Here is a 25,234-nt window from a genome sequence, read left to right on the forward strand (position 1 = left end):
GATTTCTGCATGTTAAGCCCTTTTAATATTATTACTCTCTTTTAGACATTACCCATTTCCTTACCTCTTACTTATGTCGTTTATTACTAATAATATGTTAACTCAGCAAAATTGCCAGAGGCCAGGTTAAATGCTTGACAATGCATTCCAAAATGAGGTTAGAGAGAGGGGAGGCAGGTGACTGGCACTGTAGAGGGAAGAAACCTTGAGACAATGGAGAAAACAGATGGAAGCTAAAGACACAGTGAATCAGAAAGTGTAATGAAACTATAAGGCAGGATTCTCTATTAAACTAGCAACTTATACAGGATGACAGTATAAAGTCTAATAACAAGAAATGAAGATCACAGAAAATCTTAATTCAGGAGTGACTACTCAAAGTTGTTAACAGTAAAATTTTCAATTTAATAGCATCAGTATTTCAAAAAGGTATTTGAGAAATGTTCAGCTATTAGAGGAAAAGGTTACATAAATTAGCTTAGGTAAATAATGAAAAATAGGATTTCTGTTTATACTCAACATTGAGAAATGATATACTGGGCCTATTTTACCTGTGTTAGCAGGAAGATCTTAAGATTTCTGGTCAGATGAAGGAACCTCAAAAGGGTCATAACATATTTTGATGGGAAAAAGCACAAATCTCTCCTTACTTTCACCAGGCTAAAAAAAAAATCACCAACTTGATTAACCTGAGTTCTGAACTAGCCAACCACAGACCTTGGGTTTGGGTTTGCATGTTCCTATGCTTTAGAAGATTGTTTTATGTTCAGCCTGCACACATTTAAAGGATACACTTTCATTAATTTTCACATATGTGTACACCCATGAAATCATTTTAACAAGGAAGATAATGAATACAGCCATAACCACCGGATGTCTCCTTGGCCCCTTTGTAATCTCTTCCTCCCATCTCTCCCACTCCATAGCCCCTACAAAGTTTCTAAGAACCCAGTGGTTTGCTTGTCACTATAAATTAATATGTATTTTCTAGAATGAATCATAAAGTGTGTATTGTTTGCTGACTGGCTTCTTTCACTCAGCTTAATTGAGTCAACTATTTGTTACCTGTCTCATCTATTTCATTGCTGAGCTGTTTTCCATTGTATGGATATGCAATAATTTATTAATCCATCCACCAGCTGATAGATATTTGGGTTATTTCAAGTTTTTGTTACTTTGTACGGACATGCTTTCATTTCTCTTGGTTTCTAAGAATGGAATGGCTGGGTCATATGTTTAAATTTTTAATAAATTGTTGAAATTTTTCCAAAGTAGTTGTACCATTTTGTATTCTTAATAGCAGGGTGTAAGAGTTTGAATTCTTCTGCATCCACCCCAACACCTGGTATGGTTAAGGAGAACTTATGGGGTCTGAAATTCTCCTTAATAGGATTTATAAGCTGAAGATGGGCAAATCACTTGATCTTTCTAAATATCACAACTATTAGAACTGCTAAAAAACAAAAACACTTGACAATATCCAGTACTGGCAAGGATTTAGTGCAACTGAAATTTGTGCATTGCTGGTGGAAATGCAAAATGGTACAGTCATACAAAACTTACTCTTAGATGCTTACCCAAGAGAAATGAAAACTTATGCTCAAAAACCTGTATTCAAATATTTATAGTGGCTTTATTCATAATTATTCAGTCTTCTCCTAGAGAAGTTTTTAATTTTAATGCAGTTAGATTTAGGCTAGGTTTTTGAGTCGAGGTTTGGATAAGGATCAAAGAGAATTTCTAAGAGCAGTTAGCTATTGATGGGAAAGGTGTCCAATCAAAGGAATACTACCAGTTAAGTCTGTGTTCATAACTGCCTTAAACTAGCTCTATTATAGGGCTAATTGTGGAGATAATGACTGCATCACCAAAACTGTTCATTTGAATTTCAGATAAACATAATTTTTACGTGTGCTGTGTGTAGTCGCTAAGTCATGTCCAACTCTTTACAACCCCATGGACTGCAGCCTGCCAGGCTCCTCTGTCCATAGGGATTCTCCAGGCAAGAATACTGGAGTGGGTTGCCATGCCCTTCTCCAGAGGATATTCCCAACCCAGGGATTGAACCCAGGTCTCCCACACTGCAGGCGATTCCTTTATGGACTGAGCCACTAGGGAAGCCCATGAGATATACTAAAAAATGATTTGACTCAGATTGTCTTATTTAATTTAACAGCCTGGAGAAGAAATCCAGTTACTTATTATGTAGAGTACTCATTTATTGTATCTACATGGAAGTTTCTTAAGTTTTTCAAAAGTAGAACTTTTCAAGGTGAATTTTGTGTGGTACAAATTATAGAATGAAGATGACTTCATAATTATGTTAATTACAAATTCCAAAATTAGAAACACTGCTCTTCTTATTGTGTTTAAAATCTTTCAGTATTCACTAATGATGAATGCTATGACATATGGTAGTTTTCCTGTAATGGGATAAAAACCTGTAACTACAGGAGAGTAATGGAAAAGGAAGAAGAAACAAGGAGAAGAGGAAAAAGAACTCATCAGCTTAAGGGTATTTTTTTGGAGATTAGACTGCTGGTCAAGTTTTACACTTTTCAAATATTATTTTTAAATCACTTTATGAAAGGAACACCAAAGACAACTTTAAAATGTCTGACTTTGTGCATAAGCATCATTAGTAAAAATACAATGGCAATTCAAATCTTAATTGAAGTAAACATAGTTTTGACCATTTTACTACATTTTAGGTGCTGGACCAGGCACTTAGTGGGATACCCCTGTGACTGAGGAGTACTTAGGGAACTACACATCTAGTAAGGTAGAAAGACACATGCATAAACAAATGTAATGTACAAGATGTCAAGAAAATATTAAAGACTGAACATGTTATACGAGTATAAAGGAGAGTGATATTCTGGGCGTGGTTAAGAAGTCAGCAAAGGCTTCCTGGAAAAGTGGCTCTTAAAATAGTTCTGAATATGTAGGGATAAGAGTGGTGGGGGAACAGAAGCAAGAGGCAGAGATGGGGAAGAATATAAGACTTGGGCAGTGCCTAAATACCTCTGCTTGACCTGGCTCCTGCCCCTTTTTGCCTCAGCTCTGTTCTCTTACCACCACCTTCTCCTCAATGTGCCTGAGCATTTTACTTGCCATATTTCTCCTCCTATTTGTCTAACCAATTTATAATCCTCACTGGGGCTCAGTTTGCTTTCTCTGCAAAGCCTCCCCAGACCACCTTTGCCTTCACACTAGTTGAACTCTATCATTTTTCTCATGGCACACCATAACTTCATATGATAATCAGGCCAATAGATAAGAATTACCTAGCGTAACTGTTTAACATAGAGCTCATTAGATTACGCAGTCCACAAATACCGGGGCCTTTTTCTGTCACGTTCACTGTTTTGTCTCCTGGGCCTTAGCACAATGCCTGGGACATCAAAGATTCCCAGTAAATTGCTGATGAATGAATTCAAATAATTGTTTTTATGTGTGATTAAATTCAGAGCTTCAAAATGCTTACATGATGCTGATAGCTATGTTACACTACAGGGCTTATAAGAAAGGTATATAAAGAAATTAACAGCACAGTGCATAAAGATTTCCAATTTAAAGTAATTCTGTAGAAGACAGAGCATGTATGTGCTAAGTACAAATATCTTAGTGAAGAACAGGAAAACCAGAAATTTTACAGTAAAAGCACACCTGGATATTAAAACAAATCTCCATAATCTTCAAAAAAGTTGATTTTATAGATAGCACCTTTCATTTTAGATATTAAAGAGTACCTTTATTTTTTTTTTTTTTTAGTCATATAGAAGAGCTATCTACTCAAAGGTTAGCTAATCTCAAAATATGGTGAATGTTTGAATTTAATACCTCATCAATACTCTTTCCAAATTCAATTACTTTCATAGTACTTTCCGGCCACTGGCCCCAATAAAAGGATTTTAACAGTGTTCATGTACCCATTCAGTGAATATATAATTTTGCTCTCTGGAGCAAGGTCTCAACACTTCATTACCAGATTTATATTGATTAGAAAGGACAATATTCAAGCTGATAAATCATTAAAATATCTAATGTATGAATGTAAGGTTGCCTCTTGGTTCCAACTGTATTAGAATGACACAGTTTTAAGATTTTTATAACTAAGTACTAGAAATATTTAATTGTAGAGACTGAAGAATATATAGAATATATTGAATATGCTTTGTTTTGTGAAGTCTGATTTTCCAACTGTGAGTTACTGGCACTTAGGGAGAAAAAAAACAATCACTTAAATGAAAACTGAAAATATAAAGCCTATGTTTAAAACATGGCCTTTATTAATACTGCCCACTGAGCTCCATTTTTATTTTACATTGAAATACTTCTGCTTTGCAAAGAAAAGACAGAAAAGTGCATTTTACAAGAGTACTTTTTTGTTTTTAATTCTCTGCGAAAATGGAAGGAATCTGAATCACAAGTTCACAATGTGGTAAAATGAAATTAAGAAACAATGATTTCAGTAATGCTATGCCATCACTAGTGTTTGGCTCTGACTTTGTTCTTGTAAATCAGATCCTGATATACAGTCTAGAGCATCTAGGTTATTACTCTACAGCATATTAAACACAGAAAAGGAGGTTTAAAAAAAACCCCTTTCAATGTACAAACATGAATTTAAAAACTGATTTTAAAAAATCACCTTTTTACATAATGTATATGGCAAAAATGCTTTAAATACATGATTTTGGAAGAATTATTTACAAAATGTATCAGTCTGTGAAACAATTCACAAACAAAGCATACATAATTGCTTTACTTAGTTGTCGCATCTCAACTTTGGGAGATATAAATTTATTCGGCAGTATAGCAAACATAAAAACTGTGACAAAATATCTTAAGGGCAACCAAAAATTTGATCCTCAAAATGGTTTAAATACTAGGACTGCCAAAGTTTCTAAACAAGGACATACTTTAATGATCCAGATGCCCATTTATATAGTTCTACACTGTTTGAAGGACTGAGACAGATTCCCTTCAATACAGGCAAAGCCGCTGGATGCAACCTCCTGTAAAAGGGACAGCTGAGAGCTATTGTCATTTGAAGAGTGAATTAACCTAGAATTTTCTTTTTTTCAATTTTATTAATATTTTAAAAAATACATAAAAATACAACATCCAATGTCTGAATAAATATATTTAACAAGTTGCAAGATAATACCTTATTTTACACAAAATTTTCAGCTTTAGAAATCTTGTTAAATAACTTCATTGTTGTTATATATTTCATTTTTGTTTTTTTGTAACAAAATAAAAACTCTGAAATTACATAGAAAAAAGACAAAATATTTTTGTCAAGGGATAAGATAGTCCACTGAAAACTTATTCACAATTCCACTGTAAACATTAATAAACATTAAAATATTTGCATAATTGTGTGCTCAAAAATCCTATAAAAAGTGGAAGACTTATTACAACTGTAGTTTTCAGTCAACTACACTTCCTTTCACAATTTATTTTGTCCCATTTACACCTTAAACCTGGGCACACTGCTGAACATATACTTTGGCAGTTCTAAATAGCAAGTGCTTCCACAAAAATAATAAAACCAACAACAATTAAAAAAAACACAACATAAACCCCCTACTCACCAAGTGTTCAAATACATCTCAGTGAAAGTGCAGCAGTAACTATTTAGCTGGATAATATTTTGATGTTTATCATGTGCACTTGCTTGTCTATGATTTCTGTAACACCTGAAAGCTTTATTATACAATTTCAAATTTGCTAAGTGCCCTTTTTCTATCTTCACAAGAAAAAAATGAAAAAAAATTATAAAGGAAAAATTATGACAAATATGGCAGGCTGCCTAAACTTCAGTTACTAATCAGCTTATTTTTTGCAACAGAAAAAAAGAAAAGAGAAAGGGAGCAGATAAAATCCAGCCTTGAAAAGTGTACAGGATATACTTAGCAATGTCAAACCAGTTGAGTGCTTTCTGTGGTTGTATTTCAGGGTTTGGGGATTTATGTCCATGGCAGCAAACTGCTGGGAAGGCAGAGAAAACATTTATCACCTGCATTCTACAGCAAGTACGTTTTGTGGGGGAGATGATGAAGAGGGACTCATTCCAGTGTCTGATGAAGCAGATGACATGGAGGCTCCAGCATGAGACACTGTGGAATCAAACAAGCTACATTAGACTGGAAAACTATCACACACAGATACCCAACCACTGGCAAATTAGAAATAAATTCTTAACATTATTCACTTCCATTATAGTCCTCTCAAATGGTGCATGAAGGAATTAACAACAGCAAAAATTTTGTTTGGCTTAACTGAGTAGAATCAGTCTCTAATCACTAAGTAACTGAGTTCAAAAAAGGCACCATAAAATATAAAGACTAGGTATAAACTCTTAAATTCCTACTTGAAAGATCCCTGAAAGAAAACCACCTTGTCCCCAAATCAGAAACAAGATCACCCTGAGATAAGTTTTCACTGCAGCAAATTCCTGCCTTTTTCTGGGTTATAGGACCCTAAAAGAATTCCCTCATCCTAGAAAATTTCTTGTAACCAGCTAACCATTGGCTTCCTATCTTTATCCTGTCCCAATATACCTGATGGACACAAGAGTCTCATAAGCAAAGAGCAGCAATCTAGATCAGGTTATCAGAATCATGGGATCAGGATGGAACTGTGGCTGAGTGACTAGAAAAAGTGCCCAAATGGAGCAAAATGCTCCAGAAGCATGGATTAAAGATCACTATTCTATGCATCAGCTGCTTTGCCATTTTTTAGTTTATACTTCTTTGCAGAGCTCTACCTTTTGCCAATCTTTGCCCAATTATTCCTATTTTACTTGAAGTTTTAATTTTTATTTAGGTGGACCTCCCTCAGTGTGTGTACTGTCAATATATTTAACTCATTACTACAAACTCCAATATGTATGCTAGAAGTCAATATGTATGCTAGTCCACTCAATGTTTCACTTTAATAACTCACTTCACACCCACAAATTAAAAAAAAAAAAAAAGGGAAGAAGACCATAAGAAAATTATATTCTTGGTTGTCGGAAACCTGTATGACCTTTAGGAAACTCAAAGCAACTGACAGTTCTCTGAATGGGAGGGGGGTTCAGGATGGGGAACACATGTAAACCCATGGCTGATTCATGTCAATGTATGGCAAAAACAACTACAATACTGTAAAGTAATTAGCCTCCAACTAATACAAATAACTGGGGAAAAAAAAAGTTCTCTGAAAAAAGTTCCATTTGTTGATTTGTTCTTCTTGTGTTTAAAAATTCTGTAGACTTATTGCTATTTAGTTTTTCAAGAAAAGGACAAACATGGAAAGTCAAATCTCTTTCCTTTTGTTCCACCATATTTCCAGGAATTGAGAACTGCTGGAGTTGGAGTCGAATGCTTCAAGACCATATATGATACAGGCCATTCTATCAGTAATTCATCCCTTACGTGCCATAGATAGGAAACTTCTCTCAAGATGGGCAAGCCTATCAGGTAATTTACTTTTTTTTTTCCTTAAAGGGACACCCCTCCTAGAGCCCTCCCCTACTGTTCTATCCTATTTCTGAAATAGCTGCTTTGTAGGCTTGCTATGCAGTAGTCATTCTAGGGCTTCCATTCACCATCATCTTGAGATTTTCCTTATTGTTTTCCTATGTGGGATTCCTTCTTTGTTGGATCTCATGTTATCTTCATAACGTGGCGTCTAGTTTTAATGTCACCATCAAGAAATCTAACATGAGAAATCTGATGCTGTTCCGAGGCCCATCTTTTTGTATGTACCTTTATATGGTAAAGGGCTTCCCAGGTGGTGCTAGTGATGAAGAACCCACCTGCCAATGCAGGAGATGTACAAGACATGGGTTCAATCCCTGGGTCAGGAAGATCCCCTGGAGAAGGAAATGGCTACCCTCTCCAGTATTCTTGCCTGGAGAATCCCATGGGCAGAGAAGCCTGGTGGGCTACAGTTCCATAGGGTTGCAAAGAGTCAGACATGACTGAGAGAATAACACATACATGGTAAGCTTTTAGAATCTTACCTTTATCCAAAGTGTTCTGAAATTTCATAATTTGCTTTGGTGTGATTCCTGCCCACCCATCCCCCGTCCCGCCCCATTCTTTATAGAGGCCACAGTGAGTCCTAATCTTCTAATCCATCTCCTTCAGGTCTGGAAATTTTTTTAGGTCTTTGATGACAACTTCTTCCTATGTTTATTCAGTGCTCTCTTTCTAGAAAGCCTATGAATCAGAAGTTGGATCTCCCAGCCAGGTCCTATACTTCTCTTATTCTCTCCTACTATCTTTTTTACTTTTTACTGGTATTTCTCTAGCCTTGTTATCTAATCCTTCTTTTTATTTTTTATTCTTACTACCCTATTTTTAATAGATCCTTCACATTCTCTCAATTTCATTAATAGTCTCATATGCTGGCTTCATGGAGAAGGAAATGGCAACCCACTCCAGTATTCTTGCCTGAAGAATCCCATGGACAGAGGAGTTTGGCAGGCTACAGTCCATGGGATCTGTACAGCTTAGTGACTAAGTCACCACCACATTCTTGTTTCAAGACTGCAGTATCCTTCCTGTAAATCTGGACATTAATTATAGTTGTTTTTATATGGCATATTGTCCAAGTTCTTTTTTGTTCTCATTTTCTATTTTGGTTTCTGTCTTTATGTAGGGGCTTTCCTCAAATATCTGGTCTTCACTTCCATATTTAAGTGAAGGAGCATTAAGCTAATCGGAAGCTGTACATGAGGATGTCAGGCTTTTAAATGTTGGGCAGTGCACACGTAGTGATTGGCAAGGAACTTGCTTTTTGGTTCAGGAACCTCCAAATGCTGGTATCTCTGTTAGATCATTTCTTTTGGATTGACCAGTTTCTTTAGAAGAATCTTTCAGTCTTCTTCCAGGAATGATCATAAGCTTAGTTACCAGCTTTCAGAGGGCTAAGAAGATGAGATCTTTGTTTGGAAAAGGATTAGGAGTCTCATCATTCATTACTGGCAACTTTCACTCAAGCTCCCTCTTTTTGGTTTACCACTTAATACCACTTAACCTTCACTGAACTTCAGCTATGGTTGGTTTCCTGAGTCTGTCTATAAGCCTATTGATCCCTTCCAGCCTCCAATAACTTAACCTCCTGGTTTTGTTTTTTTTTTTGCTAAAGCTAGGGGAAAAGGTAGTTTGCTTTACAGGGTGGGATGAAAGGATCCAATTTCTCCTTCCATTTCAACCAGTCTCCATTTTTCAGCCTCACACTTCACATTGCCTTCAGAGCTTTTCTGGGGGGTGATGTGTGAATTAGCTTCGCCTTGTTTGGTCCCACTACAAGGATAAACAAGCTTAGGTTTTTAGCATTCTCTCATGTGCTGACATACTGCTCTCATTTCCTGTTGGCCACAGTCAATCTGCTGTCCCATTCTCTTGTCCTTGTGTATAGGGCTTTTAATTTTCTTTATATTATTTTAGTGAGGCCTGGGCTTGGGGTAGACATGAGCAGGACAATGTTTAACTAAAGTCAATCCTATACATTTTTAAGGTTTAGCTTAGATGCTACTGTCTTTATGATTATATCAAAGTCATCTCTCCTTCCACCTATACTTGTGTATCACTCTTAGGACTCTCAACACACAGTTCCACTGGACAGTAAGACTTTGAGATTAAGGTCTGTATCTCATTCATCTCTGTACTTTCACCACCTGAAAAAAGGCCTGGCATATGGTATATGTGCATTAATGTTGTAGAGCTGAAGTATCTTATGCAGTAGTTGCTTAGGAAATGACTTAACGATCCCAACAAGACAATCTGCTAGAGAAGAAGCCATATGCCTCTTCATTTTTATAAACCCCATAATATATAATGCCTGTTAATAGACAGTCAATAAAATGTCTGTTGAACAGTAAGAGATATTCAGAGCAAGTAGGCTCTTCTTGAGAACCCACATTTAGTAAAATCACACATTTTGCAAAACAGCTCCTAGTCCCTTTCAAAAGTCTCATTCTGGACTTCCTGGTGGAGCAGTGGACTGGAGTCCACCTGCCAATGAAGGGGACACAGGCTGGGTTCAACCCTGGCCTGGAAGATTGCACATGCCACAGAGCACCAAAGCCCATCACCACAATTACCGTGAGCGGCAGCTACTGAAGCCCATGTGCCCGAGAGCGTGTGCTCCACAAGAAAAGCCACCCGACTAAACAGCCTGCACATCGCAATGAAGAGTAGTCCCCGCTCATGGGAATCAGAGAAAGCACACACAGAGCAAAGAAGACCCAGCACAGCCAAAAAATAAAAATAAATAATTTTTTAAAAAACATTAAAAAAACAAAAGTAAAGTCTCATTCTGACTAATTCAGTTGTTGACTCAACAATAGCAACAAAGACAAAACCTAGGAATCTAAAAATAATTTATATACTATATTCAAAAAGTGACAAACTTAAATCTTCTAAAGTGATACAGTATATATTTGAAAAGTAGAGGGAAGAAAAATTATAATCAAATTACCTTCTCTGTCTTTCTTTTTTAATCTTTTTCTCCTCCTGTCTATGGTTGCAACTTCAGACTTCAAAGACATGTAATATTTTCTGATTTCCTGTAGTTTTTCTTGGAGAAAAGAGATTCTCTCTGTACTGTTCATATTATCTAATTCATCTAAAAGGCAAAAAAATAGTTACTTTGGATTTAAAAATTATTCTGTAAGAAAAAAAAGATGGCAGTTCTTTCAAAACTCTGTCTCATAAATCAACAAAAGCTTTAGTTTATTAAAACCTAATAGTACACTAAATAAGGTTCTATAAAAAGAGAAGACATTAAATTCATGAATAAGATTCCTATATACATCCCAAATTTTAACTAAACATATATTACTTAATGATATGTCACTGAAATGATCAGAGAAGTGCAACAGAACATCCAACATACAGCATCTCTTATCTATTAACTGTAGCTGTTCAACCATATAGTGTCTTTGTACTGATGTTTTAGTTATTTCCAACTGTCAATACAACAAAGGATGTTTAAATTTCATCAATCTGTATAAATCATACATGTCTCAATTCATAACTGGAGAGCTTTCTCTAGTCAGTATTTATTAAGTTAATATGTAAGACCCATATTCTTTCATTTATGATAATAAGTAGTGATTATTGATAAGGCAATATTTAGGATACCTAAATAAATGAATTTGCTAATTATTATTCCTTGTTTTGACATTTAAAAATATATACCACTTTGTGATATACATTCAAGTTTTCTATAAGCATCTTACTGAGTTGAAAGCTCCACTTATATGTCCGAGGGGATGAATTCGGATGTTTTTCTTTCTGTTTATCTTTTTCTCCATCTTTGATGTGAGGGGATATCCTTGCAGGGGATCGTGCAAGCTTCTGTGGTTTAGATACACTAAGATGTTTTACTGGGGTACATTTACTTGAATTGTCTAGGACAGGAAGATCTTCACTATCACTGCTTTGTCCTATAAGAAGAAAAAGTTAACTCAGATTATAAATGATAAAAATTTTTTAAATGCAGCAGACCCAGCAATTATATTTTTTGGTATCCTAAAGAAACAAATGCACAAAAGTGCTAAGTTTTATAACAATAAAAAGATGGAAGTAACCTAAATACCCACCAAAAAGGAAATGGCTAAGAATTATATGTTGTTATTGTTGTTCAGTTGCTAAGTCATGTCTGACTATTTGCAACCCCAGGAACTGCAGCATGCCAGGCTTTCCTGTCCATCACCATCTCCTGGAGCTTGTTCAAATTCATGCCCATTGAGTCAGTGATACCATCCAACCATCTCATCCTCTGTCACCCCCTTCTCTTTTTGCCTTCAATCTTCCCCAGCATCAGGGTCTTTTCCAATGAGTCAGCTCTTCACATCAGGTGGCTAAAGTATTGGAGCTTCAGCAGCAGTCTTTTCAATGAATATTCAGGGTTGATTTCCTTTAGGACTGACTGGTTTTATCTCCTTGCTGTCCAGGGGCCTATCAACAGTCTTCTCCACACCACAGTTCAAAAGCATCAATTCTTCCACACTCTGACTTCTTTATGGTTCAACTCTCACATTCGTGCATGACTACTGGAAAAACCATAGCTTTGACTATATGGACCTTTATCAGCAAAATGATGTCTCTGCTTTTTAATATGCTTTCTAGGTTGGTCATAGCTTTTCTCCCAAGGAGCAAGTGTCTTTTAATTTCATAGCTGCAGTCACCATCTGCAGTATTTTAGAGCCCAGGAAAATAAAATTTGCCACTGTTTCTAAATTTTCCCCATCTACTTGCCATGAAATGATAGGACCTGATGGCAGGATCTTAGTTTTATGAATAGTGAGTTTTAAACCAGCTTTTTCACTTTCCTCTTTCACCTTCATCAAGAGGCTCTTTAGTTCCTCTTTGCTTTCTGCCATTAGAGTGGTATTATCTGCATATCTGAGGTTGTTGGTATTTCTCCCGGCAACCTTGATTCCAGCTTGTGCTTCATCCAGCCCAGCATTTCGCATGATGTACTCTGCATATAAGTTAAATAAGCAGGGTGACAGTATACAGCCTTGACGTAATCCTTTACCAATTTGGAACCAGTCTGTTGTTCCATGTCCAGTTCTAACTGTTGCTTCTTGACCTGCATACAGGTTTCTCAGGAGGCAGGTAAGGTAGTCTGGTATTCCCATCTCTTTTTAGAACAAAAATGACCAAATATCCAAAATAGATTATGAAGTGATAAAGTTAAAAAAAACAATAAGCACAGTATTGCCCTATATATGTTTAAAGCAAAACATAAAAACAACCCAAAAGGGGACCAACCCAAACTATACATATGAAGAAGCAGAAAATAAACACCCAGCTGTTAACATGTGTATAATAAAATGTGAACAGGTATTTGGTTGCAAGTCTGCATCCCTCCTCACCAAATCTGCACTGAGAGAGATGCTTCTGGTTTTCATTTAATTACAAATTATAGAGTTTTCTCTCAACTTTTCTGCTTTATTTCAAAGTCTACACCCTACTTCCACCATATTTACTCTCAAAATCCAACTTTGCCTTCTACTAAAAAGGCAAAGTTGTGGGTTACACACCAGAATTTCCCAGCCTCTCCCCTACTCTTTCTGTCCTTTGGCACTTTTTCAGCCTCAAAAAGAGGAGACTGTCAATTCTGGGCAAACTACTATAATATCTTCAGCTATACTCTCGAAACCATTTATTCTCAGCTCCTCTGAAATACCCCAATGTCATTTTATCTTTTCTTCTTTTTTCAGAGTCTACAAACATGCTTAAGGCTTCCCCACCCCTTAGAGAGAGGAGGAGTGACGGAGAGGAAAACCGCCCCGTTTGGCTGGTACCTCTTTCCTTCTCTTTAGGGTCAAATTTCACGAAAGAGAAATTCTTTGTTATCCTGATTTCCATACCTTCTAATCCATCTCCTTCCCATGCTCTTATTAGGGCCCCTAACACTATTCACCAACTTCAATGAATACATTTTAATCCCACATGAATATTCTATTGCATTTGAACCATCTTTCCTATTCAAACCAACAACTGTTTACTGATTTTCATTTATCTCCAATCTGCTTCTGTTCTCCTCTTCCTGGCCCATTTAAAGGGATATGCCACATAATTCCACCCCTGGTCCTTTTTCTTCTCATTTTACAATTCTCACATAGCAGCTTTATCATCTTGTAATCCTTCAACAACTATCTTTTCAAAGCTCCAGAGCCTTATTTCCCTAATATTTGGTACCTCTAATACAACATTCCCTAAATTACTCTTCCAACAATCTGCTGCTACTCCTGTATGCCATGTTAGTTAATCAGTTCCTCATATCATACTACTAATAACTGAGTCCTAGTGATTTTATGGGCTTCCCTGGTGGCTTAAATGGTAAAGAATCTCCCCGTAATGGAGACCCGGGTTCGATCTTGCGTCAGGAAGATCCCCTGGAGAAAGAAATGGCTACACACTCCCGTATTCTTGGTTTCCCAGGTGGCACTAGCGGTAAAGAACCTGCCTACCAATGCAACAGACATAAGAGACACAGGTTCGATCCCTGTGTTGGGAAGATCCCCTGAGGAGGAAATGCAACCCACTCCAGTATTCTTGCCTGGAGAATCCCGTGGACAGAGGAACTTGGCAGGCTACAGTCCATGGGGTCACAAAGAGTTGGACACAACTGAAGCGACTTAGCACACACACACAGTGATTTTATGTCCTAATTCTCTTCATTCATCCCTTCTTTCACTGCCTCAGTTAAGCCAAAGATTCTTTCCAAAAAGAAAAACTGATCATTTCCTTTCGTTTTTCCTTTTTTAACTTTTTCACTTTGAGACAATTTTCAAACTTACAAAAAAGATGAAGAACGGTTACTAAAAAATGTTCTTCTGCCATTTGAGGATAACTTGCCCTGCCATATTTGAGTACCTTATAGTGTTTATGTCTTACAAATGAGAACATTCTCCTTGTTTTAGTTACCTACAAATTAGCCAAAACTTAGCAGTTTAAAACTACAAATGTTTAGTATCTCACATGGTTTCTGAGGGTGGGAATCTGGGAGCATCTTGGCTCTGTGGCCTGGCTCCAGGAATCTTGTGGGGTTGCAGCCAAGCTTTTAGCCCAGGCTCTGGTCTCTGAAGACCTGACTGGAGCGGAATGATATGCTCCAGGATGGCTCACTCACATGGCTGTTCTGAGCATCAGGATGCCCCAGTTCTTGCTGGCTGTAGGAAGGATATGCTTGGGTCCTCACCACGTGGGCCTCTGCATGTACTGCCTGACTATCTTCCCAACATGGCAGCTAACTTTCCCCAGAGCAACTGATCCAGAGGAAAGCAGAGAGGAATCTGTTGTGCCTTTTATGACCTTCAAGTCATACTCCATCACGTCCACTCTATTTTACTAGTTAAAAGAAAGTGACTCAATACAGCCCATACTCAAGAGGAAGGAACTGGGCTTTGCCTCTTGAAGAAAAGTAGATCAACACATTTATGGATGTGTTTTTAAATCCACCACACTCCTAAACAAACAGGTATATTACTGTCATCTAATCCTCAGACTCCACACAAGTATCTCTAGCTTGACCTAATAATGTTCTTTATACCAATAGTATCCAGGTGAGAATTATATACCTCATTTAGTCGTCACATAAATCTCCTTCAATCCGGAATGGTTCCTCTTTGACTTTCCTGACCTTGACAGTTTTTTAAATTATAGGCCAATTATTCTACAGAGTATCCTTCAGTTTGAATTTGTTGATGGGGCCTCATGATTACAGTCAGGTTATACATCTTTGACAGCAATATTACAGATGTGCACTACACTCTTCATGGTGCATCCTGTCAGGTGGTACATGATTTCACTTGATCCCATTACTGGTGGTGGTCATTTTGACTAAGGTAATGTCTGTCCATGCATCCACTGTAAATTTGGCTCATTTTCCCTTTGTAATTCCTGCTATCTTTCTAGCCCATCTCCTATCACTCTTATTCTATACTCTATACCTGTCTTGTTCAGCCATTAGCCATATCTGGTTACTGAGTACTTGAAATATGGTTCAAAGGATTTTTTTTGAAATGCCCTGTCTTAAATTATATGCTCCTTCCTTGGAATATGTATCTACTGTAATCTAGTATTTCCATTTCAGACTTGTATGAAGGCATGTTTTGGAATGTAAAATTGTGATTTGTCAAAATCAACCATGTTTTTTCCTACTATATCCCATACCTTAATTTTATTCTTTATTGTACATACGTTTTTCATATGTATTTGAAAAACATTCTTATGTTTTTCAAATTCTATTTGTTTTATTCTATTCTTATGTTATTTTTTTCAAGATTTCCAAACATATTCCTCTAATATTAAACTGCATTACATAAGAAATGCAATAAGCATAAAAAATAACCACAGCTATCTCAGCTCTAAATAAAATCGACAAGCAAATTTTCAGATGAAAAACTAATGGAAAAATTGCTACTTTTCAGAACAGAACAAACCAAATTTAGTTTTAAGCTGACACAGATGATCAGGCCAAAAAACTGCTCAAAGTACTAACACCATACTAAAGCCAGTGTTGCAAAGCACCAACCTGCTCCATTCTTTTCATTTTTGGCTACAGCACTTGTTCGCTTTGGGGTTCGCTTCTGCTTTTTTGCCAATAATCCACTCGTTCCATCACTTGGCCTTTTCTGACCTGAAATAAGTGGAAACAGAATTAGAAAAAAAAAATCAAGAGCAAGTATGTTCATTCACCTGCCTACATGAATTCCCATGTGTATGTTGTTTTAAAAGGTGGGGTAAAGAGGGAGAGGGGGGAAGGAAGGAAGGAAAAAAGAGAAGAAACACAGGAGGGAAGGAAGAGAACTAGAGAAGGAAGGAAGGAGGGAGGGACAGAAGAAGGAAGGGAAGAAGGGTACTTAACAGATCAAAGCTCCTAAAACTCTTCGCATACTAATTTTGAATTTTAACATAAAGACTGATTTTCTCCCTAGGAAGTCCTTACCCTTCTCTCTGCTCTCTCTTTCTTGAACAATTATACTACAGGTACCAGAAGCAACACTGGCTTCAAATCCATTTGCTGATTCCCTCTCACAGAGACCTTCTTGAGATTCTTCAGCAATACTGTCAACTTCAATAGTTATGTCACTCTCACTTTTTATACTTCGAGACTCATCTTGGCTGAGAGTAAGTGGTGAAGCTACTGAAAAGTTATGCTGTACTACAGGAGGTAGGGCAGGTGGGATAGAAACGAGAGAGTTAGATTCAGAGCTTTCAACTACCACGTCCTCAATGCTGGTTTTATCCTTTTCATCCAAATCATCCAAATCTACTTCATGGCAAACCAAGGTTTCGGGCCCAATCAGAGGCATTGCATCCTCTTCTTCCTTTAGCGGAGTATTTACAGTTTCTTCTGCTGGACCATCACATTTTTCATTAGTCAACTCTTGAACGCATTGGTTTGGCTCTGCTATTAATGATGGCATTCCTTCATTTTCTATTTCAAAGTGTTGTTCAAAATTTAAGTTTTTCATTCCCTCAGACGCAGTGCAATCACTGGTCCTTTCTTGAGTATTGCTAGATATGCTATTTGTCATTTCCATTCCGTTCTCAATTCTTATTCTTTTCTCTGGTGATGACTGTCCCAGTATCTTTCGTTTCAACTTTTTTTCTTTTGCACATTGGTCAATTTCATCTTCAGTAGCAGAAGAAAAGTTTTTACTGTCTAACGAAGAAAATTCTAGACTCTGAGCATCTGTATGAGGTTCAGTTCCTGCTTCATCCTGGCTAAATGATGAAATTTTTATAATTTCTAAAGAAAGATCTTTTGTCTTGCTTCTTCTTCCCTTTCCTTTAGGAGATTTTTCTGCTTCTTTCTTAACTTCTTCTTGCTCCACTTTATTTCCTAAAATCTGTACTATTTGTTCATTCTCTCCAACTTCTAACTTTAAGGTTTCTAAAGGCTGCATTTGAGTCCTATCATTTTCTTTTAATATATGTGGAGCAGTCTTTGGATTTTCTTCATCTAGCTTATCATCATTTAAATTTTCATTTTTTTCTAATTCTTCTTTAATATCAGGAGAAAGTTCTTCATTCATCAAATTCTTTTCTAAAAGGTCTTCTGTTTCACTATCAGATGAACAGGAGTCTGCAAGAGAAAATATTACACAAGTTTCTACTTAATTACCAATGTAATTTATAATAAAAATTCTGCCAAAGACAAAACTCTTAATCATGTACCTCTGAATACCTCCTCGTGGAAATTTCTCATATAAAATAAACCATATATTTGTGCCAAAAATGGGGGAGAGGAGATCTCAAATAAAATTCCATGTGAAAATATATTACATAGAAAAATATTACTGTCTCAATTCTGTAAAAGAGCTCTTTTCCAATTTTTACTAGTATCATATTTAGGCTACAGCAACCCTTAGAAAAATCAAAGGACTAGTACTGAAATATGAAGCTAACACATGAAGTGGTTTGATTTGAGAGGGTACTGATTAAAATCTGAAATGCCCATTTTATGTCCTTAGGAAGGAGTATGACATTCTACTTAATTCTGAAAAGATGTATAAAAATGAGAAGCTTGAATTCTCAAAAATGTAAATATTCCTCTGATTAAGAGAAAGGAAAGTATAGGCCAGTTACCTTTCTGCAAAAGAAACCATTCTCCTTAAGTCAGAGAGGTTTTTTTTTAGAGAGAGTTTTTTAAATAATAAATAATGTTATAAGATGATATAGAAGTTGTGAAATACAAAAATTCTGCCCACATGGTGCTCATATTCTAAAGTGCAAAAAGGCAAGCTTAAATGTACTTTTTAAGTGAAAAGGTATGTAAGTTTTATTTTGTGGTTTTATCATATACAGACTTTAGAATTTTGTCTCATGTTTTTTAAAAAGGTAGTTTTTTTATTTTAATTTTATGAAGCAGTTTAGCAAGAAAATGTATAATTTTGTAGGCTGTACATGTGCATGCCTCTAAGAGCATTTTCAACTTTGTGGAAATCTTGCATTTGTGTATTATGTCAGCCGTCCAGCAGATGGCAGTAAAGAGAAGTAAAGATGCCTTTTCTAACTTGCACAAAAGCTCCACATGGTGGATTCATGGCAACCCTGTGGTTCAGAAAAGTTTTCAAGGGAGGAAAATTCTTATATGAACATTTTCTATATTTAACATTTCTTAAATTACATAGAAAAATATACAAAAGTAGAAAAGTTGGAGAAAAGGTAAAAGCAGAATAAAATATGTTCACTTATATTCATCACAAAACATGTGTCTACCACTTTAGTTTGAAAAACAGTTTCAGATTTATTGAAAGATCCTAGGTGAACAGCAGTGGATTACAGGAGACACCAGTGCATGCTCTGTAGGACAGGGCGGCATACTGGCTTGTCAACCCATGCTCTATTAAAATAGTATATTCCTCTGATACTGTCAAGAAAAGGTATTCCCAATTAAAGTAAAACATCACTGAATTTTAAATAAATAGGTTACAGCAAAATTAACATTTTGTTCAAATCAAATTTTGTAATTTAAATCATGTATTAAAAACCTAGATGACTTCCTACGAATCTCTCACACAACTGGTTTTATTATTTATATGATTGATTTTTTTAACAAAATCAATGATCCTCAAAATTGAGCACCTTCCATTCCATTTGACAGAGGTGAGCTGCCTGGCATATTGCTTCGAGCACTTCTGGTACCTGATTTTCCGTCACTGTTTGCAGTCTTAGACAAACCATACGGCATGTTAGACGAAAGAGTAGATTTTAAAGGAGGTCGTCCCCGTTTTGACTTCTGCCTCTCCTCATCCCTCTTTTCATCCTTTTCACTGTCTTCTTTGTTCTAGGTTACAACAATAAAATGTATGAGAAATAGTATCTTTATGAAAAATAAATACTCTACTTCACCAAGGAAAACTGTAACTCAAAAAGATTAGTTGCATCAACTCCTAATCTGTAGTTATGGAAAAATTAAAATTAAATAGTTTTCTAATGTTTTGTACTTATATGAGTATGATGTTCTACAACTTCAACATGGTAACACTGCAATTATATTGTGAAGGTCAGAGTCAGCACATAAGAGAGGTATATACTACTCAGCTCTCCCCTTGTCTCGTACTATTTCCTGAGGAAAAGAAAGATATGTCATCATCTCTACAGCAAAGGCTGAAAATGGAGGGTGTGGATGAGGATACAACATATAGCCAATGTATGCTTTAAAACTTAGTATTAGCTTCCAGTATTTAAAAATCAGGTTTTACTTTTTAAAAAATATAGTGTCTTGAGAGAAAAAAAAAAATCTAAAATCTGGCAAGCCTGAGTCTGCATCCCACAGCAGAGTGGTTAGTTCCATCCTCTCTAGATGAGGGACATGACCTCTTCTTTGTCACCCTCAGTCCTACTTTACCACTTTTCTAGAGAACCTTGTAAGCCTTTGCATTTGAAGCCTGTGCCCTAGGGGAAGCTGGTTTTTACCTTTCCTGAAATAGTGTGGAAATGTGTTCACAGTTTTTACTTTTTAGCTTCTGGGACGTAAGGGGAAAAGTCACAATTACTTTGAAAGACTCAAAATGATTATATGAGAAAACAAGTTTTATAAAAAACACAGTATTAATACAATATGAACAATCCCTGTTATCTATCTTAAAGGATATAGCACCTGTATACATACTTTAGCTTTCTTCTTCTGTTTTTTCTTTGGTCCACCTTTGTCCAATGGCCAGATTATCCTGTCAGCCTTTACCCATTCATCATACCTTAAAATAAAGAATATATTTTAAAATTCGCAAGAATACCTTATTTGAAATGTATTCACCAAGTACAAACAACAGTAAGACAGACCGAAGAGGGTTACGTTCTAGTGTTGACAGAAGTGTGAAGGGCACAGGTGCTAATCTGCTGGTAGTAGGTGTGCGGGTGCTGTACTGGGCGCCACCAACAGGGCACCGCAGAGAATTCCTCAGGGCAAACAGGTTTCAGAGCGAGAGCAGGGTGGGCAAACTAAATAGATTCAAGGCTGTTTGAACTGCCTTTCCCCCCCCCCCAACTCCCACTCATCTGAGCTTCATTAAGTAAGCTGATTCTGCACTGGAATTCATTCTAGTAACCACATAATGCAAAACAAGTGAGATAAATTCAAACTTGTAGTATGATGAGTTCTAGATTATTTTATCAAGTCCTTTTCAACTCTTTTCCTCCCAGAACTCTCTCTAGACTCCAGTATTTCTAATAAAATTTTATTCTGAACTGTACACCTCTAAAACTGAAATTTCTTTTAGAGGTATTTTAAGTTTATTCTGAAAACTCATTTTCCCCTTTCCCATAATACTGACATAACTTCTAGATTTTAAGAGAGCCAGTCCAAGTTACTAATCAGGGGCAAATAAGAAATTAAACCTCCTAGAACTAAATAACAGCTTTTACATTATATAAGTATATATTTATAGAGCTATCTATAATTTATATGCTTAATGTATATTTACAGGTATTTGTAGAGATGAACCAAAATCTAAAATCTGAACATTTGAGCTGAAAAACAAACAAACAAAAAACTACAGGCAGTCCTTGCTTTGAACTGCACCCTGGTGATGCAAACCACACCTTCACTTTGTAACCCAATCACCATTAACCCATGCAAAAGAAGGACACTGTTCCAACAGGCACAAGTTCAGCTGACACAGTACCATGACTCTACACTACGGTTTAAACATGATCTTCTCATGCATTATCCCAATTTATCTAGCAGGGTGGAAGGCCAATGAAAAACTATTAACCATGTGAATTCCAGCTAGGTTACCAGTTAGAATGAACATGATCATATAATAAAATGACTGTTAAGAAGAGTCATACAGTAAAAAATTAAAAAGATAAAAAGAGAAGGACGCTAGGAGGGGGATATTCTAGAAAACAGAACAGACACGCTGATGATAAGTAAAAGCGGATGGTTGTGAACTAAATAGACTCTGAGGAAAAAAGAAGGCTACATTGGGCGGCATGTGCAAAGCAGGGAGGTCTGTTAAGGTTAAGTGTGGTCTTTATCCCTGAATTCAATACATACAAAACTACTGAGAGATGGACAACAAAGTTTGTTTTTAGTGTTGGCAGAAATGTGAAGGGTACAGGAGCTGATCTGAGGAAAAAGAAAAGAAATTTTAAAGTTTTTTTGTTTCAATTTTTACTTTTAAAATTATTTTAATTGGAGATGAATTACTTTACAGTATTGTGGTAGTTTTTACCATATAGCAACATGACTCAGTCACGGGGGTACATGTGTCCCCCCATCCCGAACCCCCCTCCCATCCCATCCCTTTGAGTTGTCCCAGTATCCCGGCTTTGAGTATCCTGTTTCATGCATTGAACTTGGACTGGTCATCTATTTCACATATGGTAATATACATGTTTCAATGCTATTCTCTCAAATCATCCCATCCTCACCTTCTCCCAGAGTCCAAAAGACTGTTCTTTACATCTGTGTCTCTTTTGCTGTCTCACATATAGGGTCGTCGTTACCATCTTTCTAAATTCCATATATATGTGTTAATATACTGTATTGGTGTTTTTCTTTCTGACTTACTTCACTCTGTGTAATAGGCTCCAGTTTCATCCATCTCATTAGAACTGACTCAAATGCGTTCTTTTTAATAGCTGAGTAATATTTCATTGTGTATATGTACCACAACCTCCTTATCCATTCATCTGCCGATGAACATCTAGGTTGCTTCCATGTCCTAGCTATGATAAACAGTTCTGTGATGAACACTGGGGTACATGTGTCTCTTTCAATTCTGGTTTCCTCAGTGCGTATGCCCAGCAGTAGGATTGCTAGGTCATATGGCAGTTCTATTTCCAGTTTTTTAAGCAATCTCCACACTGTTCTCCATAGTGGCTGTACTAGTTTGCATTCCCACCAACAGTGTAAGAAGGTTCCCTTTTCTCCACATCCTCTCCAGCATTTATTGTCTGTAGACTGTTTGATAGCAGCCATTCTGACTAGAGTGAGATGGTACCTCACTGTGGTTTTGATTTGCAAGAAATTTTAAAGTTTTATATGCTATTCATTCAATCCACACTCTTTTTAAAATGACGTGAGAGGACAGAAGCCAAGCAGGCCTCCACTAAAGAAAACAGCTAACGTTTGCTGAGCACTTAACCAAGTGCCAGGCATTAACTATATAAACTTTCATGCTAATATAGATAATCAGCACTGTTTCTCACAAAATCCCTGCACAGTAGATTCTCTGTATTTCCCAACTCAGAGATGAGGGAACTGAGTATGTAGGGAAATTCTGGAACATCTGGGCTCCAAGCAACTACAGGGCCAGCAGATACAGTGAACACACAAGACTTCCTAAAGGATAGAGAGAAAAGTAGTCCCTGACATCCAGCAACTGGCCTGGTACTATTAGCTGGGCCTTGCTGTTACCACAGAGCTGTCCTGGCCCTCACAGCTAGGGCGTGCTGTTCTCCTGTTGCACATAAACAATCTCACAGAACATCAACATCAGACAGGTCTGCTCCATGACCACGATGGATCAAGACAAAAACAAGACCACTTCCTAGTTGTGTCTCAACACAAAAAACAGGAACATTGTCCAAGCCACAAAAATGACCAAACATCCTTTATACCCTGAGTGACCGCTACTGCTTTACCAATGACAGCATTGTGGTGGTGGTGGGGGGTGTGGTTTAGTAGCTAAATTGTGTCCAAGTCTTGCAACCCCCATGGACTACAGCCCGCCAGGCTCCTCTGTCCATGATTTTCCAGGCAAGAATACTGGAGTGGGTTGCCATTTCCTTCTCCAGGGGATATTCCTGGCCCTGGGATCAAACCTGCATCTCCTGTGTCTCCTGCACTGCAGATGGACTCTTCACCCACTGAGCCATTGGGGGAAAGTCCAAAGATGGCATTAACTTTGGTCTAGTCTTCCCTTCTTACAGGTAAGATTAAGATAACCAATCAGAATTATCCCCAGCTTCTTGACAGCACCCAGTCTAGAGCAAAGCCCCATTTCCTAAACCCTTCCAAAATCACCTAACAGAAGCTCAGATCTAAGTCTTATCTAACATTCTTATTTATTAATTTTCCAATTCAGAACTATTACAGTGCTTGATACAGGCTTGATTTCTGACAAATTTAACAAACAAGTAAACAAGCAAAACCACTTGCAATGTTGGGAGCCATGGGTCTAGCTCCCTAAAGGATGTTTCCACAGAATCCTGAGCTGTTGCTACTCCCAAAGCTGGTACCCTGAGCTTTCATGACCCACCCTCTAACTGACACGCCATGTGGTTCCCTAAGTTAGGTGTCCTCCCTTACTGCAAATGAGTAGCAAACCCAGCTTGTCCAGGTACAGATGTAATCCTGGTCATCTCTGGCTGAAGTACTGACATGGGAACTAAAATAGCAAGAATGTTAGAAGTCCTGGAAAATTCAAGTACAAGGTGTGCTTTTTAAGTGCATATATACTATTTGCTTTAGTTCTTCAAAACATTAAAAGTGATCTTTCTGAACCAAAAACAAATTTCAAGATAAGAAAATACATTTCTTGCTTACCTGACATTCCATCCATAGTAATGTACCAAGTATAAAACTTCTCCATCATCAATTTCAGTGCTTTTAATACTGGCTTCATAGATTTTCTGCGTTTTCCCTCGTCCGTATTTTACTTTCACTTTGGTGCCTGTTAGGCAGGGTTCTGTGTCTTCCTCATCTTCCTCCCCTTCAGAGTCACATTTGCTTTCAGTTTCTTCCCTGCAGTAAGTTATAACACTGATAATGCTACTGATAACTTAATGGAAAACAAAATAACATATGCTAAAAGAATCCAACATGTAGAAGAGTCACAACCTAATTATTACCTTCATAACATGTCAGTGGAGGAGGAGAAGAAGGAGGAGAAGGAGAAGATTTTCATAGACTACTTAGTAAGGAACTGATTTATTATGAAAAGGTGCACTGTACCAAAATTAAATCCGTACTTCTTAAAGGCAAGTCAGTCATCACAGTTAATGGTGATGTGGAGTCAAATAAATCACTTGATAAAGCAAAATTAGAACAACATGCTTTGAAGAAGTCTTTAGGATTCAAGTGCCACCTTATATGTGAAAATGACCTAAAGACAGTTAACTTTCTGCAACTGAAATGTCTTAAGTCTACTTGACTACTACTTTTTGCTTAACGCAGACTTTTTTTTGGTGGGAAAAATAATGAACAAGGGCTAACTACCTTTGTAACTCTTTTAAACTAGTTTATATTTTAAAGGTTTCCCCACCCTCACAAAGAAACAATAGACATCTGGGTATTAGATCACTTGTTATCACTGTGGGATAGCACCAGAAAAACAAAGGTTTTGCATATCTTACATTGGTTCCTATTTGTTTTTACACATCTCCCATCAGTTTTTGTTTTGATAATCATATATAAAGGAGAATCACATAGGGAGGTCCAAGTATTTTTAATATTTTTAAACAAACATTCTTTATTAGCCCAGCAAAAATTCAGAAGAGATTTGCATCAAAGATCATTCTAGTGTCACAGAGTTTTAAAAACCTTAAGAGGAGGTCCTATGTTCTATCATAAACATAGGGCATTATTTTAGGGACCACTGGGGGACCCAACATGAAGAAACTTTGACAACCCATTAGCAGTGGGAATGTTTTCTTTACAAGGGCACCTTCCAATTATATTCTGATAAGGTAATTTCAAAACACCATGAAAAACTACTTAAAACAGAGTCTCTATAGATTAAAAAAAACAA

General features: G+C 36.9%; 1 protein-coding gene and 1 long non-coding RNA gene across 4 annotated transcripts in view; one reads left to right on the top strand and one right to left on the bottom strand.

Annotated features, from left to right (window-relative positions):
- Nucleotides 1–10,177, top strand: part of LOC122704540 — a 17,284-nt gene extending 7,107 nt beyond the window's left edge. Inside the window, exons 2-3 of the long non-coding RNA XR_006343883.1 lie at nucleotides 7,348–7,475; nucleotides 9,957–10,177. This is a non-coding gene — a long non-coding RNA (uncharacterized LOC122704540). The remainder of the gene's footprint in view (nucleotides 1–7,347; nucleotides 7,476–9,956) is intronic.
- Nucleotides 4,256–25,234, bottom strand: part of ARID4A (AT-rich interaction domain 4A) — a 58,532-nt gene continuing 37,553 nt past the window's right edge. For 2 of the 3 annotated variants that reach the window (XM_043919341.1, XM_043919342.1), the window contains exons 17-24: nucleotides 24,031–24,228; nucleotides 20,149–20,233; nucleotides 19,119–19,320; nucleotides 16,474–17,616; nucleotides 16,060–16,164; nucleotides 11,249–11,455; nucleotides 10,486–10,632; nucleotides 4,256–6,128 (exon numbers count right to left, since the gene is read on the bottom strand). In XM_043919341.1, the coding sequence (XP_043775276.1) occupies nucleotides 6,025–6,128; nucleotides 10,486–10,632; nucleotides 11,249–11,455; nucleotides 16,060–16,164; nucleotides 16,474–17,616; nucleotides 19,119–19,320; nucleotides 20,149–20,233; nucleotides 24,031–24,228 (2,191 nt within the window). In that variant the 3' untranslated portion in view covers nucleotides 4,256–6,024. The remainder of the gene's footprint in view (nucleotides 6,129–10,485; nucleotides 10,633–11,248; nucleotides 11,456–16,059; nucleotides 16,165–16,473; nucleotides 17,617–19,118; nucleotides 19,321–20,148; nucleotides 20,234–24,030; nucleotides 24,229–25,234) is intronic. The other variant, XM_043919343.1, reaches the window with a different exon arrangement.

Source organism: Cervus elaphus, chromosome 12 (assembly GCF_910594005.1).
Source record: "Cervus elaphus chromosome 12, mCerEla1.1, whole genome shotgun sequence".
NCBI classification, from domain to species: domain Eukaryota; kingdom Metazoa; phylum Chordata; class Mammalia; order Artiodactyla; family Cervidae; genus Cervus; species Cervus elaphus.